The sequence below is a fragment of the Pseudopipra pipra genome, chromosome 3 (genome assembly GCF_036250125.1).
Source record: "Pseudopipra pipra isolate bDixPip1 chromosome 3, bDixPip1.hap1, whole genome shotgun sequence".
NCBI lineage: Eukaryota > Metazoa > Chordata > Aves > Passeriformes > Pipridae > Pseudopipra > Pseudopipra pipra.
Window position 1 is genome coordinate 87,065,841 of NC_087551.1, and position 17,906 is coordinate 87,083,746.

Consider the following 17,906-nt stretch of genomic DNA (forward strand, 5'->3'; position numbering starts at 1 on the left):
GGTTGAAAACAATAGCTTTGGACATGTTGGTTTAAGAGAATGAATAATTGTGACTACAGTTTACTAGCCTGTGATTTAGCACACCCAAAATTTCTTTTCCACCTCTGCAACAGATAGCTTTGACAAGATGGCACCTAGCCAAAACAGGTAGTCCTCATGTTTCCTACCTTTAAAAACTAGTGCTGATAACACTTCACTTCTGCCAAACAACAACACTGGGCAGAAATCATACTCAGACTCACCTCAAAGAATGGTGTTATATTGGTGGAAGTCTGTAGCACAACTATAGCTTAGCACTCTTTTTATTTTAAAAACAAGCTGATGTCCCACTAAAATGGGAGCTCTTGAGAAATGGAATTCCTCCAGTCATAACAGTTCCAGTAGAGACAGAGAAAATTAGGGCAGAGAAGATAAAGTTAGCCCTTAATGGGAAAACAAGTAAAACTCCTTTTTCTGTCCTCTCTCCCATCTATGTAAATAGAAATACCTGCTGATTCATCGAAAAGTAAAAATAAATAAATAAAATCCCAACCTCCCCAAAAAATCCAACTTTAAAACCTCCCACAACGGACCAAAATATGTAAAACAGTGCCTAACATCAGGTAGCTATCTTCTAGGTAGAACAGAAAAATAAATTATCTCCTCTTAATAAAACTCTACACAAAAGGAGGCAGATAGTAATTCTACAACCCAAGACCAGAAAAGCACTTTGCCTAAATGAAGACTGCAAAATTTGGCCTTTCCACCCTGAGGCTGAGAATGCATAAATACTAAGTTCAAATACATTCCACACGTTACTGTGCAGGTGACTGAGCACTGGAACAGATTGCTCAGAGACGTTGTGGAGTTTCCCTCACTGGAGACATTCAAGAACCATCTGGACTCAATCTTGTGCAAAATGCTCTAAGAACACTCTGCTCGAGCAGGGAGGTTGTGTCACATAACCCACAGTGGTCCCTTCTAATCCTACTCATTCTGTGATTCTGTCATTTGCTTTTAAGTAGTGAGAAAAAAAAGAAGTGTGGTAACTAGAGAACCATTATACATAATTCAAAACAAGCTACAGTCTGCTGGGAACCCTTTCTGTGTTTATAAGTCCTGTAGTCTTTTTATTAGCAGCTATGGCAGAAGAGAGGAATCAGCGCAGTTCTGCAATCTGATCAAAATGCTGTACTTAAAACCTCACAGCATCCTATTATTATTTCTTTTTGTTTCGTAAAATCAGCATTTCGATTTCAGTGAAGAGCCATGCTGAGCAGGGTAACAGCACGTGAAAGAGACAGATTCTTTTTCAGAAGACTCTAGAAGAAAATGGAAGCAAGCAAATATATAAAATACATTTGAAGGGTACAGAGGTTTTGATTTCACAATCACAATTTTCACAATGTTTCCGAGACTGAAGCGATCAGTGTATTTGACAGAAGGTTTAAACTGCTATCCAGGCTCTTTCAAAGTGGAGAAAGGGCCAAAAAGCACTAGAGGGAGCTGCTGCTTAACTTAAACCGTCTGGATTTCTGACTTCAGCACAAATTGCTACCTGCTGGAGTGAGAGTTATGTGAGCACACATCTCAGCTCTCCTGTACCGAAATAACAGAACAGTACATCAGACAGCAAGGATGCATACCAGGAATTCTGAAAAGGAAGGGGAATAAAAGAACACTTTAAAAGTCTATAATATTTAATAGACTTTAAACAAATACTCAAAAGGGGAACAGACCTGGGTAGGTTTACAAAAATATTTTTATAACTGATCAATAAAACTCCTCATTGACTCCTTGGCTTTTGTGAGCACAGGATTTGCTCCAAAGGGGAAAAAAATACATAAAAGAAAGGATAAGGGGAAAATGACACAAAAGAAAGGATACCTGGAAGAAATTGCATAGGAAGTCCCATTTTAACTGAGTAGTTTAATTACCAGTTGCCAATCAATCTACATTTCTGACACCAACACAGGTTTTTAACCAAAGATGTGCAGATGATGTTAAGGGACTAGAAATTCACTACAAGCACCAATTTTACTGAAAAAAAAAAAAATCCCCAGCAATTAGGTTAGGAAAAAAAAAAGAAAAAAGATGAGATACTTAGAAAAGGTTAGAAAAGTCTTCAATTCTGCCATGCGACAAGTAGATTTTTGACTGTTAGAATGTGTCCTTATAACGCTGTCATGTGAAAGCACAGCATGTATGCTGACTGCAATTTTTGTAACTTTCAGTTTTCTTTAATTTTACTACCAATCTTTTCCACACAAATCCCTATCTGCACACACTGTTATTAGGACTGTCCTTTAAAATAGATCCCCTGAGTATTGTATCCTGTCCGCCAACTTCTTCCTGAAAGAGGCAGGACTTTCCTTCTCACAGGTTTTGGTTTTCTTTTTTTTTTTTTTTTTTTTGGTCATTACTAAGCACCTGGATGTTTTAATATCTAAATTAAATATTTAACATCATGGCATAAACTGATAAATAAATTAGGTAAATTTATTAATTTCAAGCACACCGTGTATGCTTTAGCTACCCTGATAATTAATGGCCGAATCTCCTTTTTCTCAAATACAAATTTCATATGCTTTTGAAGCATCAACCAAACCCCAAACTTGTTTATCCTGGAGAGTCTAATTTTCACGTTCAGTCAATCTGTTAACCATTTTGTATCCTCTGTATGCCAAACTTATGACAACCAGCATCCTGCAGGTATGACAGTTCTGTTGCGCTTTGGAAAGGCCAAAGTAAAGGCACATCCATGTGCATAAAGAAGTTGTTTACTATTAGTAGAAAAGGGGTAAAGGGAAGCACAATATAGCACAATTGAATATGGTTTGAGCCTTCAAGAAGAGAGGGGGAATGATGGATTGTGTTGAAGGTTTTTTCGGTATGTACAAGCTGTGGCACTTCAAACATGGCAATACTGCCAATGCACATTAGTGGGCATTCCTGCTTTTAGAGTATGCCTTTTCTATTCTCTGTATTCTCAGTCTTGGAAGAAGAACACAAGATGATGATATAGGTGTACCCAAAGCAAGGAGTGCATCAAGATAGTTATACCAGAAACAAGTACTTTTAACCAATATTTAGGCCATGACTGCTCGAGGAATGATTTTCTGGTGCATAGTATTAGGCTACAGTACTCATATGGAGTTCCTTGTATGGATGTTGCCATGCTGACAAAGTTGAGTTTCCTATTTGCTGTAAGAAAATCTGAAATGTATCTCAGTTATAGAAGCGCCATTTAGCTTACACTCAAGATTCCTAATATATCTGTCAAGGATCATAGATCTTCACAAGCCTGACCTGCCAGCAAATCTATGATGGCAGAAATCTGTAATGGAGAAAAACTTTTTCACCAGCTCATGAAAAGCTAAGTAGATTAGGTCTAACATTGACCTCTGCTATGGTTTGCTTTTTTATCCTTTAAAGGTTATTTTTGGCATTTGTATTAAGAAAGATTCTGCATCACTCCTTTTCTCCTGTTTGGCCTCCTGCAGTCCGCAGGAACATTTCAGCATTAAGTCCAAACTGTGCAAGAGACTAATTTTTATCTACGTAGTTTTATGCAGGATAAATGAATTTCATCATCAACTCCTCATTCTGAACACATTTTGCAAGGAAAGAGTATTTATAAAATGTATGCACTTTTTGTTTTAGATGAGGCTGGATGAAACCTATTTTATTTTAGTCATTGCGTCTCACACAGCAGTGCATTATTCTCTTCTCTAGAAATAAGATGAGGTTGAAGTGTATGAATCAAATGTTCAGATGCATAAACTACTAGCCTTTACCTATTTTAGGTAAGTAGAAGAAGGAATTATGAAATCTTTGGTTTGTATTAAGAATGTAAAGCAGCAGAAGTTTAATCCATGAACAGCTGTTTCGTATTTGTGTACAACAGCATTTTTACAATACAATATACAGGGAATTTTATTAAGATGACCAAATCTTCCTCTAGCCAAGGAAAGCTGCATTTATTGAAGACTAGTATACATCCACGCACGACTTGAATTTTAAATCATTTATCTTTAAAAAAAAGTAAAGGAGAAAAATAAAATCCCAAACCTCTTAGATCTGAGCTAAACCTTTAAGTTCTTCATATTGCAAATCCTTTAATAGAGCCATGTATTTCCTAATCTTTTTAATTCTTCAGTCAACTCATTTGAACTACAGCTGAGTGCTCATTCCAGCGCTGGGTATAATCCTCCCCACCATTCAGACAATTGGCACATGCTTCACACAGTCCTTCATCTTTCAAATTACCCCTCTGAGACAGAAATTATCCCTTCTTCTACAGAGCATCACACATTTTGCTAAGAAAATGAATGCACAGTATTCATATTTAGCATATATGGCCAGTCTTTCTTTGAAATGTCAATTTCTGCTTCCCCTGCTGAAGTTTGCATCTTGTTCTTTTTCCTCCTGGGTAGTCCCTCATATTTGTGGACCCAGTCCTTTTATACTTGCTGTATCAAAAGGCTAGCAATAGTAGCTGTTTGATAGATAGAGCAGAGTACACATAGATCAATTATTTTCAATTATAGTTATATTCAGGAACCTGCTACAAAAATGCTAACAAAGTCTGAGGACAGAGTGAAAATTTCCCATTCCTCTCACTAGTTACTCACAGGAGGTCCTGGTGGCCCCGGTTTTCCTGGGAGACCTGGTTTGCCTCGTCTTCCCTAGAAATAAAAAATTAGAACAGACATTTATAAATATTGTGGCTAGGGACTGATCCGGAAGAAGAATGTTAAGAAAACATTTATTGCCTTGCTTACTATGAAAAAACCATAAAAATCAAAACCCATCCAAAATGAATACTCTGTATCAGTCACTGCTTCTAGGATCGCTTTTAATAGTTATGACAAACTATTTGCATCCCTGTAACATCTACTGTCACATTTTAAAACTTTGTCTCAAATACGAGTACACATTGACAAGGATATTAACAAAGCACCCTGATGAGGTGTAAAGAAATTATATTTTGTCTGAATATACCAGAGCTAGGAATGTTACACTGTGCTCCAGCAGTCTGACTTGCACAGTAAGTACATATGTGCAATATTGTCGCGGTCCGAAGAGGGGATAGGACACGAGGAAGGATGCAAGCAGAGTTCTCTATTCAGGCATGCCCACTCTCTTTTTATCCGCTTGGGAGCGGAACGGGCCAGAACATAGCGCGGAGCATGAGACCAACAAGCAGAGGGACAAACCAGCATAGGGACACCGGCAAAAGGGGGAGGAGTGGGGGCAAACTCATGGCAAGCCTGGGTTTGTCCAGGCTGTGCACTGTGCAGTGTGAATACAATGAAACCACATAGTAACAGCAAAGTCCACACGACAAAGTCCTGCCAATCGCTGCACGCTTCTCTCCACGCCCGGAACTGTTCCATCCTGAATCGTGTTCCCTCACACAATATAACCTAATTAAGAAACACCCATATCCTTCTTCCCTGGGATGTGATAACAAGCACACAAGTCAGAGATTTATTTGCAAAAACAATTCACCTTCTTCGTGCAATTACTACCATCTGTGTATATATAATGCACATGCAAATCATTTGCACTAAAACGTAAGGTTCATAAAAGTCTACTTAAGGGAGACTTTCCACTAAGATTCTAAAAAAAACATGCATATGTAACTACTATAATTTTTTAGTACAGAGCTTACTTGAACAACTGCTGTTTTCACATGTGCTTTTTTTTAGGAAGATCAACATAAAAATGGAAGTAATTTACAGGAATTTACATCTTTATTGCCAAGCCGAAATCTGATGCACATTTTTAGTAGCAACAGGTGAGAATAACTAATATCTAGGTGTGATGGCTAAGAAAAGAAAGAAGCATTATATCCATTAAGACTAAATTTTTCCCTTGTATATGGCAAGTGTAAATTAATGTAAAGCTCTAGGGGGTTGTTCTGGTGAAAACTTGGCTTAAAAAGTGAAAAAATTAAAATGCTTGCTGACAGTTCACAATTTACACATAGGGGTATTTCTGTAAGCTGTGGTCCCTATTTCTAAGCCTGCTTCTGTATTTTATTAAATCATGATCTCGCACAAACTGCAGAAGTAATCTCAGGAACAGAAAGTAAAATCCAGTTTCACTTTTTGCAGGTGAGATCCCTGATCTGTAAGAAACCACTCTCATGCTCTGCCTTTCATTAATCTTGATGCTAAGGGGAACAAGATGATGACAGTAAGAGTGGAAAACTGTTGAAGGTGCCCCAAGAGAATCCTATGAGTGGTGGAGGAAACTTAGTGAAGAGAGATAGAAGAAGAGGATGAAAATATATCGGAGTGTACTTACGCTGTAATGCGCTGAATGTGACTATCATGACTACGAGAGTGTCTGTTCCCCAGTGTCTTTACTCAGTTGTGCAATTGTTTTATTGTTAGTATAATATGCCTTATTATAAGGTGTACAATTCCCTTCACTGTACCCCTGTTACCCTTTCTCCTATTTGTTCAATGTAAGCCCTTTCCTTATTCGTTCTACCCTGCTTCAGCAGTTCTCCCCAGAGACAGTTTTCCCTTTGTTCATGTTTAAACAGTTCCACCCCTTGTTGTTGCGACTGGCCACTCCTTTAATACTCCTCCCAATCTCCACCCTTCTTTCCAGAAGGGTCCCTGCTCTCCCTTTATAAGCCGGCATCCATGTTTAATAAAGGTCTATTTTGTGTCACACTGTGACTGCATGCAGAGTGATCCTTCTGGGTCTTGCACAAGGGGGGGTTATGGCTCTCCCCCCATCAGAAAACCCTGTCTTCCTCACACCTGCAGGTCACCAGGGTAACCTCCTGCCTAGAAGCCAAGGACTCTCCTGAGAGAGGTAGGAATTTGAAGCCCTTCAAGTTGAAGAATGAACAAATTGTGCCACATAGCATGTACACTACCACCACGGTTTTATAAAGGTCCTCCATCAGTCAGTGTGTTTTAAGGGCAGCGTGAAAAAAAAAAATACCTCAGCATATTTGGAGTGCCAAATTCCTGGGTCTTAACTAGCTGAGACATACATTATGTGCTGAGCTGTTTAATCTCACCAGTACTTGCACATGCAGGAGTTTAACTGGGGCAGCTCAGGATAAATTTTTAGAACCAAAATACAGTAGTAGGTGCGTAAACTATATAGCCATATAGGATTATGGCTATACTGCCCTTATTACGCACCCCCAGCATGTCCTCTGCTGTGCTGCTAACACAGTCTATACAGCCCTGGGAAAAGCCAGAGATGGAAACTCATCTGGGCTAAGGATGGCCTACAAAAAAAGTGGAGTAGTCTTTGACTTTGGTCAGTTGACTGATGCAGTTCACTGAGCGACTGAAGACCTCGTCTGGCCTGACAGAAGGCACAGTGCCAGGAAAGACACACATGCACAAGGAAAGGGGGCTGTATTTAGCTAGATCTGTACTTTTGGACTGATATCTACTACAGAAATACATTTGGAAACTAATATTCCCTGACTTTCTTTAAAAAAACTCACTAAACTTCCCTTAGAAAGTATGAAAAACAGATTGAGAGGAACAATGTAAGGAATAAACAAAGATAAATTGCTCCTTACTTTTAAAATAGTCCCTCTGAGTTATAATGATCTACAGTGTTGACTTCTTGAAGCACCTTCCTTTTCCTGTTTGGACTTCTTTAAAGTATCCTGAGGATGACACTTAAAATCTCAGCAGTCTAAACAAAGTATCAAGGAAGTGTCAGGAAGAAGAAGACAGGGCTTTGACTGGCAGACACAACTGTGAACGAGGTGTTAATTACACAGGAAAACATGGAATATGTTGGGAAGGCAATTTTATCTCTGTTTACAAGATGAGCTAAAATTTGATTTATGACATAGCAAAGACAAAACTCGGTGAACTTTCTGAAAAATCAGATATAAAAAAAAAAGAAATTGTGGGTAGTTATTTTTCACTGTCATTTTTTAATTAGTAGAACACCTACCCAATGAAACACAGAAGAAACACTTGCCCAACCTTTTATCTAATCATTATTAGTCATTATGCTATGTTCCATGTAAAGCAACCACAGGGATCAGTATGAAGCATAAGCTTTTTCTAGAGTAATAGAAGTCCTTTTTTTTTTTTCTCCAAGCACCTTTATAAACTGATATTTTAATTTTAACACGGAAATGGGTAACAAGCCACTACCTTCCATCAATGCCTTTCAGATAGATACAGAGACTTTAGTGTTAGGAATACACAAAGCTCTACCTACTTGTCAGCATTCCTTCTCTATGACTTCTCAGCATCAGCATGGAATAGATAAAATTTATGCTACGGTAACAGTGTAAGTAGAGAAAATCAGTTTATATTTTTGTTCAGGATAATTAAAACAATTAGAAGAATGTTTTTGACAAGCCAAATATGATCTTGCCTTGAGCAGGCCATGAGCCAGGCTGTGACTAAATATTTACAATTTGATTTTGAGTCATCCTTCTGGCAAGAAAGAAGTGAAAAACATCTCAGTGTCCTCTCCAGTTTGTAGAGCAGGCTTAGCAGAGAGCCACAGTTCCCATCTCCTGCTCGGCAGCAGGTCTTGGCAGCCCCATAACAGCCGTACTTACTGTGCATAGGGCTGTGCATAGGGCTGATAGCCAGCACAAGAGGCCCTTTACCTTTATTTAGTTGAGTTCACTGAGCAAATACTGAGGTTGTAAACCCACTCAAAATATAAGTAAAAGCCCTAGGCATCACATTCTTCCTTTAACTAAATAAAAAATGTAATACCACCTACACTAACTTAAAAAGGATACGTAGTGTCAAAGTTATCTAATGCTACTGAGCATATCTGAAGAAGACCTAAACAGTTGCTGGTTATTTCCCTTGTGTTGCATGTATTTTTTGATGGCAATTAATGTGATAGGAAGTTTTCTACATGTTACTGATATTGTATCCTATCCCCTTGACTCATCAAGAGCCTGCTCCCAACTAATTTGGACAGTTGGCTACTTTCCTCTTTTCCACGGGACAGACTTCAGCTAAGATACACACACAAATCATGCAAATAACAACTGCTTGGTTAGGGGCAAACAAAGACAAAATACTACAAATAAAATAAATGAGAAATTTTGTGCTTCAGGAAACCCAGCTGAGTGCCCAGCTGAAGCCCATGGTCAGCTGCATTCTTTATTTCTCTCTTCCTTTGCCCCTTCTATGAATTGAAATTACTTGATGAGCTTTGCTTTATATAAGAAGAAAAGCTGTTCAGAAGAGGAGATCTGTCCATCCTTCCATGGGCTTGTGCTCTGATTCGGACTGCTGGCCCTGGGAATTGCTGCAGGTCCAATGTACAGTGCAAGAATTCAAAGCCTATTTTGTAACCCCCTGCTGTATCATATTGCATCCATCTATTTGCATATATCTAACTTTAGAAGAGTAAAATATCTAATCCTAGTGTTTAAAAAAAGGTATGGATTATTTAAGAATAAAATCGAGTAGAGTTATGTAGGAATACCGACATTATTTATGGAATTAATAATTTAAAGAACACCCATACTTGAATATGAAGGCAGAAGTTCTTAGAATAAGCCCGTGTGCATTTTCAAGGAAAACTGCTAATTAATGGTTCTTGAAACACATCACATTTCAAAATAGGAACTAGTTCTAGGGAATGTAGAAATCTGGGCTTTAAAGTCTTATCTACTACAGTTGTTATGCAAGATTAATGAGGCTTATGTAGTTCATTTGCCAGGGTAAACTAAGATTCTCTTGGATAATCCTCAAAACCAGACTGACAAAGGAACAGACAGAATCAAAACAGGAGGCAGGTGGAAAGTAAAGACCTCCATTTCAAATGCCCAACCCACAGATGCCCCACCAGTGCCTTGGCTGCCTAAACACAGCTATGTGAGTGGGGCTCTGGGCAGCTGAAAGGCTGTTACTCCAGATGCCCAAAGTTGCCACTAAGCAGCCAGACAACTCCTAGTGTCCACACTAATTCAGAGTACAGCAAAGAGGCTTTCCTTCGTCTCAGTCCTCTAAGCTTCACAGCTTTCCCCCTCTGTTTGGAATCCAGCGTGCCTGGCAGTTCACCTGAAGCTTGCAAAGCTGCAACCAACTCTAACCCAGGGAAAACCCAGCCCAGACCAGAGCCAGCGACAGTGCCCTGCTTTGTTTTATTGTAAAAACCTTGGAAGACTGCCATTTTAGGAGAATGAAGGCAGATGTCATATGGCAGTATCAGTAAGAAAGTCAGCTCAAGAGCAAATAGGAACCAGAAGATTAGAATTAATCACAAAAATCAGATCAATCACCCATCAAACCCAGTTGCTTTGCTGTGCACATCTAATGACCAGTTGTAGGATAGAAGAATGTTCTCCAGAATCCCAATCAACTATGACAGATCAGAAACTGAAAATTACAAATCTACAACAAATGCACAGCCTGAATACTGAGTCATTATTTGTATCTACACATTTAGCAAAAAAATTGGTAATTTTTCAAGAGGACTTTGACATTTAACCACCTGACTGCACAGCTGCAGATAAATAAGAATTTTGTCATTAATGCTGGTAGTGGCACAACTGCATAACTATGGGAGGCTTTTTTATCCTTAGAAATCTTGTAGTTTGGATACTCTCTTTCCTAAATTGGAAATCTATGTCACAGATAATAAAACCTTTTTAACTTCAATAATACAGCGTTAGGACTTCAGTGTACAATTCCTTCTTCAATCCTATTAACTTTGGCCTCTAGGATGTATTATGGTATCCAGCGTATTACAAATTAACCTCTGTATTAAATGTTAAACCTGAATAAACTCACAGGAAATAAGGCCAGAAGGTAAGAAATTAAGGCATTTGCAGAAAACAAGTGCAAGTCTGTCCCTCATGTCCCACTAAAGCCTTTCACAGACACACAGCTCACAGAAGAATACAGAGAGCACACAGACCCTAATGCTCTGTTTTCAAAGAAAAGTCAGTAGGGAGCTCCTCACTAATGCAGAAGCATTCTTGTGCTCAATCTTGGGTTTTCAATTTTAGGAATGATTTCCAATATCTTTAATTTCTCTATTGTGGTATTAATAAAATGCTAAAAGGGAAAGCCTAGCCACACTACATAAAATTCAAATGCATTTAACAAACATAAAAAGAAAGTCCTCAAATAAGCCTAGCAGTGCTGAGATGTCAAATGTCACAACCTATTTTGCCAACAAATCACTACAAAAAATCACTACAAAAAATTTTTCAAATGTATCCACCGATGTCCAATTTAAATCCAAAATCATTTGCAGAAATAGTTTTCAACTACATTTAGATAGTTTATACCTTAATTTTTACTTTTGAGAAAAAAATTTCTTATTCTCTCATGTTTTTATTCCTTTTGCTGAAAGAATAAAAGAAATATTAATAATAGAGTATTTGGAAGAGAGTCTGAAAACTCTAAATGAGTTCTTAAAAGTTAATTAATTACTGCTATTCCATTAAAAGTTAGATTTTAATTTCTTCAATGGAATTTAACAAGGCAATTAAATTAAAAATAGAACTCTTCTAATTGATAAAGCTGTCTTTAGCATTCTAAATTACAATGGTTTCATAATTTTTAAACGCCAAAGTGGGATTTTTTTTCTTTTTTTTTTTTTTTTTTCTGTATCCTATTTTACTAGTTTTGTACTTTAAGCTAGAGATATTCTGGTAGAAAAACTGAAAATTATTTCCCTGTTTTACATTCAGCATTTTTGGACTATAAAATATCAGAGTGAAGGAACATACAGCACTCCAACTTAAAGATAAAATTAGATTAGAGCTTTGCATACTTAAAAACAACTTACATCAAAGTCAAGAAGGACTAAAAAGAGATTCCAAAACTCTAGAGCTTTAGCTGTGAAGAAAATTGTTTGCAGTGTGCCAGGAGCCTGACCTACTGTGCAGTAATTATCATTGCTCTGTAAAGCTTGTTTTACAATTGGTTAAGTACAACATTTACTCACTGAACTAGAAAACAAATTATGTCAAAGAAATATTTAAGTTCTATAAAGCAGATAAATGTAATCTGAATTTAAATTAATTTTGATGTCACTCTAAATAATTATGTTAAGAAAATCTAACAGCTCCCCATCCATTTATTTATTTAGGAAGATTTTCCGCTATGTCATAATAATTTTATTCATGCTTGATTAGAAAAAATTGTAATCTCAAAGAATAAACTTTATTAGCATAAAACAAGTACTGTAATTCCATGAGATCTCTCCAAATTTGTAATTTTAGTGAAATCAGTGCTGAAACACTAGATATTACAACGGATTCTCAGTTTTATGAGGTATTTAATCTATTATGAAGATAATGCTAAAATAACTTCCTCTTAAGTGAAGTATTTGGTATTATAAACAAAACAATTGGAAATAAGGAAGTTCTTTCAAAAATATTTACTTCAAGACACCTGCAACATCCCAGTGAATAGAGGATCAAGAATATCACAGGCTGTGATATCACAGAAAGATTTGTAAATGCTTGAACTCAATTAATCACTGGAACCAGGGAAACCACCAAGATAGAGAATCAGTTTGTTTAAATACATACAAAATATTTTTAAAAAATCCTACTAATCCATAAAGAAGTTGTTGGCAGCTATGCTGAGAATAAGCTAGAGCTAATTAATTACAAGTCACAGAATTGTTTGCGTTGGAGGGAACTCTTGAGAACATTTAGTATAATCCCTCTTCTCAAGCAGGATCCGTTGTTCAGAACTGTATCTATTTAAGTTTTGAATATCTCCACAGGTGGACACTCCACAACCTCTCTGGGCAACCTGTATCAGTATTTGACCACTTTCACAATAAGAAAGTGCTTTCTTGTGTTTAGATGCAATTTTTTGGTTTTTAATTTGTACCTATTGCTTCTTGTCCCGTCACTGGCTATTATAGAGGAGAATCTGTCTCACTCTTCTTTGTCCCCTCCCATCAGGTATTTATATACACTGATAAGATTCCCCTGAGCCCTCTCAGTCTGAAGAGCCCCAGCTCTCCAAGCCAATGAAAGTTTATCTAGCCTACGAAAGTTGCTCCAGTTCCTTTAATGTGCTTTGTGGCCCTGTGCTAGACCCACTTTAGTATGTCTACATCTTTCTTAACATGGTCTCACCAGTGCTGAGCAAATGGGACAGATACCTCCCCACACCTGCTGGCAATACTCTTTTGAATGCAGCCCAGGATATTCTGGGCTTCCTTTTTTTTTTTTTTTTTTTTTTTTTTTGCCATGAGGATGCACTGCTGGCTTATGGTCTGCTTATTGTCCAGAAGGTTCTTCTCCACAAAATTTTTTCCCAGAGAGTTTGTTTCCAGTGTATACTGATATCTGGGGTTATCCCTCCCTAGATGCAGGATTTTGCATTTCCCCTTGTTGAACTTCATGTGAGTTCCCTTACCCCAGTTCTCTGCTACATTCTGCCTTATTGTCCATGCTGTTAATGAGGATGTTGAACAGTACTGGCTCTAGTAGTAGCCCTGGGGTAGTAGTCACTAGTGATGCATCTCCCACTGGACTTTGTGCCACTGATGATAAATCTCTGGACCTAGTTTTTGAACTGGTTTTCAATCCACTTCACCATCCACCCATCTAACCTGTACTTTGTCAGTTTGTCTGTTAAGTTGACAAGATGAAATTATGGGAGACAATGTCAAAGGCTTTGCTAAACCTGAGGTCAACAACATCCAGTGCTCAGCTCTCGTCCACCAAGCTAGTCAAATCATAATAGAAAGTGAGGCATTTGGTCAAGCATAATTTCTCTTTCATAAATCCATGCAGACTATCCCAATCACTTTCTTGTCCTTCATGTGTGTGGAAATGGTTTCCAGGAGGATTTCATCTCTCACATTCCCAGGGACTGAGGTGAAGGCTATTGGCCTTTAGTTCCCTGGACCTTTCTTTGTGAAGACATAAGTGATATTTGCTCTCTTCCAGTCTTCAGGAACCTCTGCCAGTCACCATGACCACTCAAAATAATCGAGAGGCCTTGCAATGACATCAGACAGGTCCCTCTGCACTTGTGGATGCAATGTGTGAGGCCCCATAGACTTACAGAGCTGTGTCCTCCATTTGAATCTGCCTGGGTACAAAAGTCTGAAAGCAAAGAGCTGTCAGCACTACTTCAGTAGCACTTGGTCCTGTGCCTTGTGACCTTCTCCATGACCTGCTGTGCAACCTGCTGTACATCTACTGGTTACTTCTGCTATTGCTGCACAAACTGCTACTACATAGTCCTTGTCCTGGCCTGGGATAAAAGGGTGCTTGACTGTCCCTACTCAGGGGTCAGCTGGAAAAAAGGCTGCAGGCACCTGCTGGTCAGGGACAGCTGATGGAGTTTGTTAGAAGCTGATAGTTACCCTTACCTGGAAACAACAGGTATCCTCAGTATCCTCATAAGTTTCCCAAATCTCAGAAAAAGTGCCCAGAATCTCAAGTTATCAAGACAACCTTAAAAAAGCCAAAACTCTGGTACAAACTGCTGTGTATTTTAGCTGCATGCTGGGCCTGGGTCTTCTACAGGCTAACTGAGGATGAAAAATGTCCCTTTCTAGATTTCACAGTATAGCTGCCTAACAAATAGTATTTATAAAATAATATTTTTATAAATACTAAAAAATAGTATTTATAAAAATGCATAAAGTTCAGGGAAAAATTCATGCTACAAAGATATCCAACTGAAATTAAGCATTAATTTTCAAAACATTTTGAATTTTATTTTGGAAATATAAATTTCACTGCATTTGACTTCACTGCGTTTAACACAGTAAAGGCAGAATCTGGAAAACTCCATCCATTCTGTAAATTATAGGTAGTAGAAATTTTTAAGAAAGCAGAACATGACAAAATTATTTGAAGACTTCAGAAAATTCTTTACATGGGGAGCTGATGGACCTTAGTTGAATTTTTTTCAGAAATTAATGGAATGGTGATTTGATTATAGAGAAAAAAACTCTAAATACCTCTTTAATATAAAACAGACGTAAATAAAAGAGTTGTTGAAGGCCATTGGAGGATTATCTACATGCCAAAGTGTAAAATAAAATATATATTTTGAAATACGTGATTGACAAGAAACACTGGAAGAAGGAAATCAGGGACATTTGTGAAATCTCTTGTCTTTCAACAGGAAACTGTACTTCTGTGAAAGATATACATAACTAAAAAGTGCAAGCATACTGAGAAAAATAATGAAGTTCTGCATAACACAGAGACAGGAAGATGGCGTAGTTGTCCACTGTGGTTTAAATTCCACGCAATGTTAGCTTAGCACCCAATCTTTCTATTATTTGTAGGTCAGTAATATCGACTAGGGACTTTTCTGAGTAACGTCAAGTTACCTTCTGTAACTCCTGATGCCATTCTGAGCACTTGTGTAATAGTATCAAGTTGCTGCAGCAGTAACATGCCTGAAGCCAACATGCTGGATGCTGAAAAATTACAGATGAACGTAGTGCCTGCCCACAGAATGGTCTAATGTTTCTTATAAAGGAATGAGGAAAAGGGAATGAGTAGCTGTTTCTGCTGGCTCACTTCTTTCAGTGACCAAAACTAAAACCTAAAGCTCTTACTGAGCAAGGTCTCACGTCTAAGATAAAACACTTCACTAAAGATAAAAAAACTAAAAAACTGTACAAAGTCACTAATGGTAGAGCGAGAGGAAATGCCGGCCTTTTGTAAGAACAGGAAATGTTTGAGGACTACTTGGGCCCACAGGAAAACACAACATTGGCTAACAGATATGAATGAAAGTGGGTACTTTGGCCTTTCTATCTCATTTTGTATTGTCACTTACCTAAGTGACTAGCTCTAACATGAGTCTTCTGCATGTTTCTTCAATATCACCATCAACAGTTAATTCTCCTCAGTTCCTTTTATCTTGCTTCAATGTGTATTGAGAGGTCTGTAAGTTACACACTTAATGATTCTCCTCTCAGCTCCTTATTAATCTAAGGCCAGTTTTTAAAGGAGTTGAGCACTTAGAAGTGCTCACGATGTAAGTGGAAATTAAAATTTTGAAATAACAAGTACAGTATACATGGAAAGTTTTTAAAAAAAATTCATGTTCTCAAAGTGTGGCATCCAAATTGAATAGATACATTTAGGTGTTTTTGAAGTGACTTTAGTTGTCACTAATATGTTACAGTTCAACTCTGCAAAATGGACACAATATCACTTTTAGGTCTGAACAATATGTTGAAGAAAAAATTATTAGCTAGTTACACACTCAATAATATGCCTTAATCTTCAGAAGACAGCCCATGACAAAAGCAATAACTTCACATAATGTGAAAGATTTGGAGGATCTGCTGGAAGTAGAACAGAGGAACATGACATCTATAATTGAATAAAAAGGAACATTTAATAGCCATTAGATGTGCACTGTCCTGGTTGTCATTAAACAGAGCAGAGATCTTGTTACAAATGGTATGTTATTGTGTAATTAAATGTATTGCAAATGTGAAAGCACATGGGAGTTGAATTAAGACTGCAAACAATGTTGTTAGTGCTTAGGCAGGAGTGGCCACCATGAAGGATATTGTTGTGAGCATCTTACTGGTAGAAAGATAAAGACAGATGCCGAGGCTCTACAGTTTGCTGTTCCCATTGTTTGGCTCAAGGCAGCTGTGTGCATGGCAAGATTACAAAACAATCAGTGCTCCTGTTTTCATAGATGTTGGAGTGAGACAGCAGTTCTATTTTATATGTGAGTAGGAAAATGTCCATGAGGAATCAACACCCTAATTCCCACTGCAAAATGGAATAAAATAAAAAAAGTATTTTCAAATTCATTTATCCACCATTAAATATGATACAGTGTGTTAACTCTGAATTTTTGCATTAAAAAAGTAAGAAATTACAGGAGCAATGTTTCTAAAAACACAGCCATATTTACAACTGTTCCTAAAGGAGAACTAATAAACTGTGTCTTTCTGCAGATTCAGTACTCCACAGAAAACTTTTAATATGCTAAAACTGGATATCTATAGCTTTTCACAGTATCTTGGATATTTAACAGCACAACAGTAAGTCATGGTAATTTTAAAATTCTTAATAAGCATGTTCATATGTTAGTAAATACGTTTTAACAACATATTCATCGCATAACTTTGAAATCTCCTTTACTACATTGACTTTTTCTGAATGGGTTCTTAATCCTTATGTGTGAAACTTAAATAAACTCAACTTTCATATCTTTGTGTTCAACTTAAATGAAATTTAGTACTATTTTTACAACTTAAAAACCAACATAAAACATAGCTTTGGGGCTCATTTTGTTCAAGAACTAGTTCCCTGTTAGTATAATTATATTACTGTAATCATTAAACTAACATTTAATAATTCAATGTAGTTTATTAAGATCAATGATGAGAAATATAAATCTTTTCACTTCAGATATTTTAACTCAGATATTAAAAGCAAGATGCCTAAATCAAACAAGAAGCATTGAGACCCAACTTCAAAACCATAAACTGGGCACAACTTAATTTACAAAAATATTGAAATATTTGAGTCTTAACAACTTTCCAAACTTTTAGGAACACACTAGATTATAAACTTATAAAACTGAATTATTTCTTGTGATAACACAATCATAAATATTTGTTATCTTTTCTACTGAACTACCAAATTCAATAAGTCAGGGGAAACAAAAACAGAACATGGAGAAACCAGTCAGTCAGTTACTTCATTATATTAAAATTCTGAAAAAACAAAGGTTTATTTCATGTATTTTTCATAATCTACCCACTCTCCCCCACCACTCTTTTTTGTATCTCCTTTTTTGTATATGTGTTTTAGGCTCTGACACTTGTGTAATGGCATCTACAAGGCCTGGGTCAACAGTACTGGTTTCTGTTAATATTTTAGATAATGACCCTAAATTCATATTTTCATATATCTTAGATGTTGTAAGGTATGGTTCACCCCTGCAATAAAATGAAAACTGAAAAGT

General features: G+C 37.2%; 1 protein-coding gene across 7 annotated transcripts in view; it reads right to left on the reverse strand.

Annotated features, from left to right (window-relative positions):
• Positions 1–17,906, reverse strand: part of COL19A1 (collagen type XIX alpha 1 chain) — a 189,124-nt gene that overhangs the window by 61,524 nt on the left and 109,694 nt on the right. For all 7 annotated transcript variants that reach the window (XM_064650213.1, XM_064650211.1, XM_064650212.1 and 4 more), the window contains one exon: positions 4,614–4,667. In XM_064650213.1, coding sequence (XP_064506283.1) covers positions 4,614–4,667 — 54 coding nt within the window. The remainder of the gene's footprint in view (positions 1–4,613; positions 4,668–17,906) is intronic.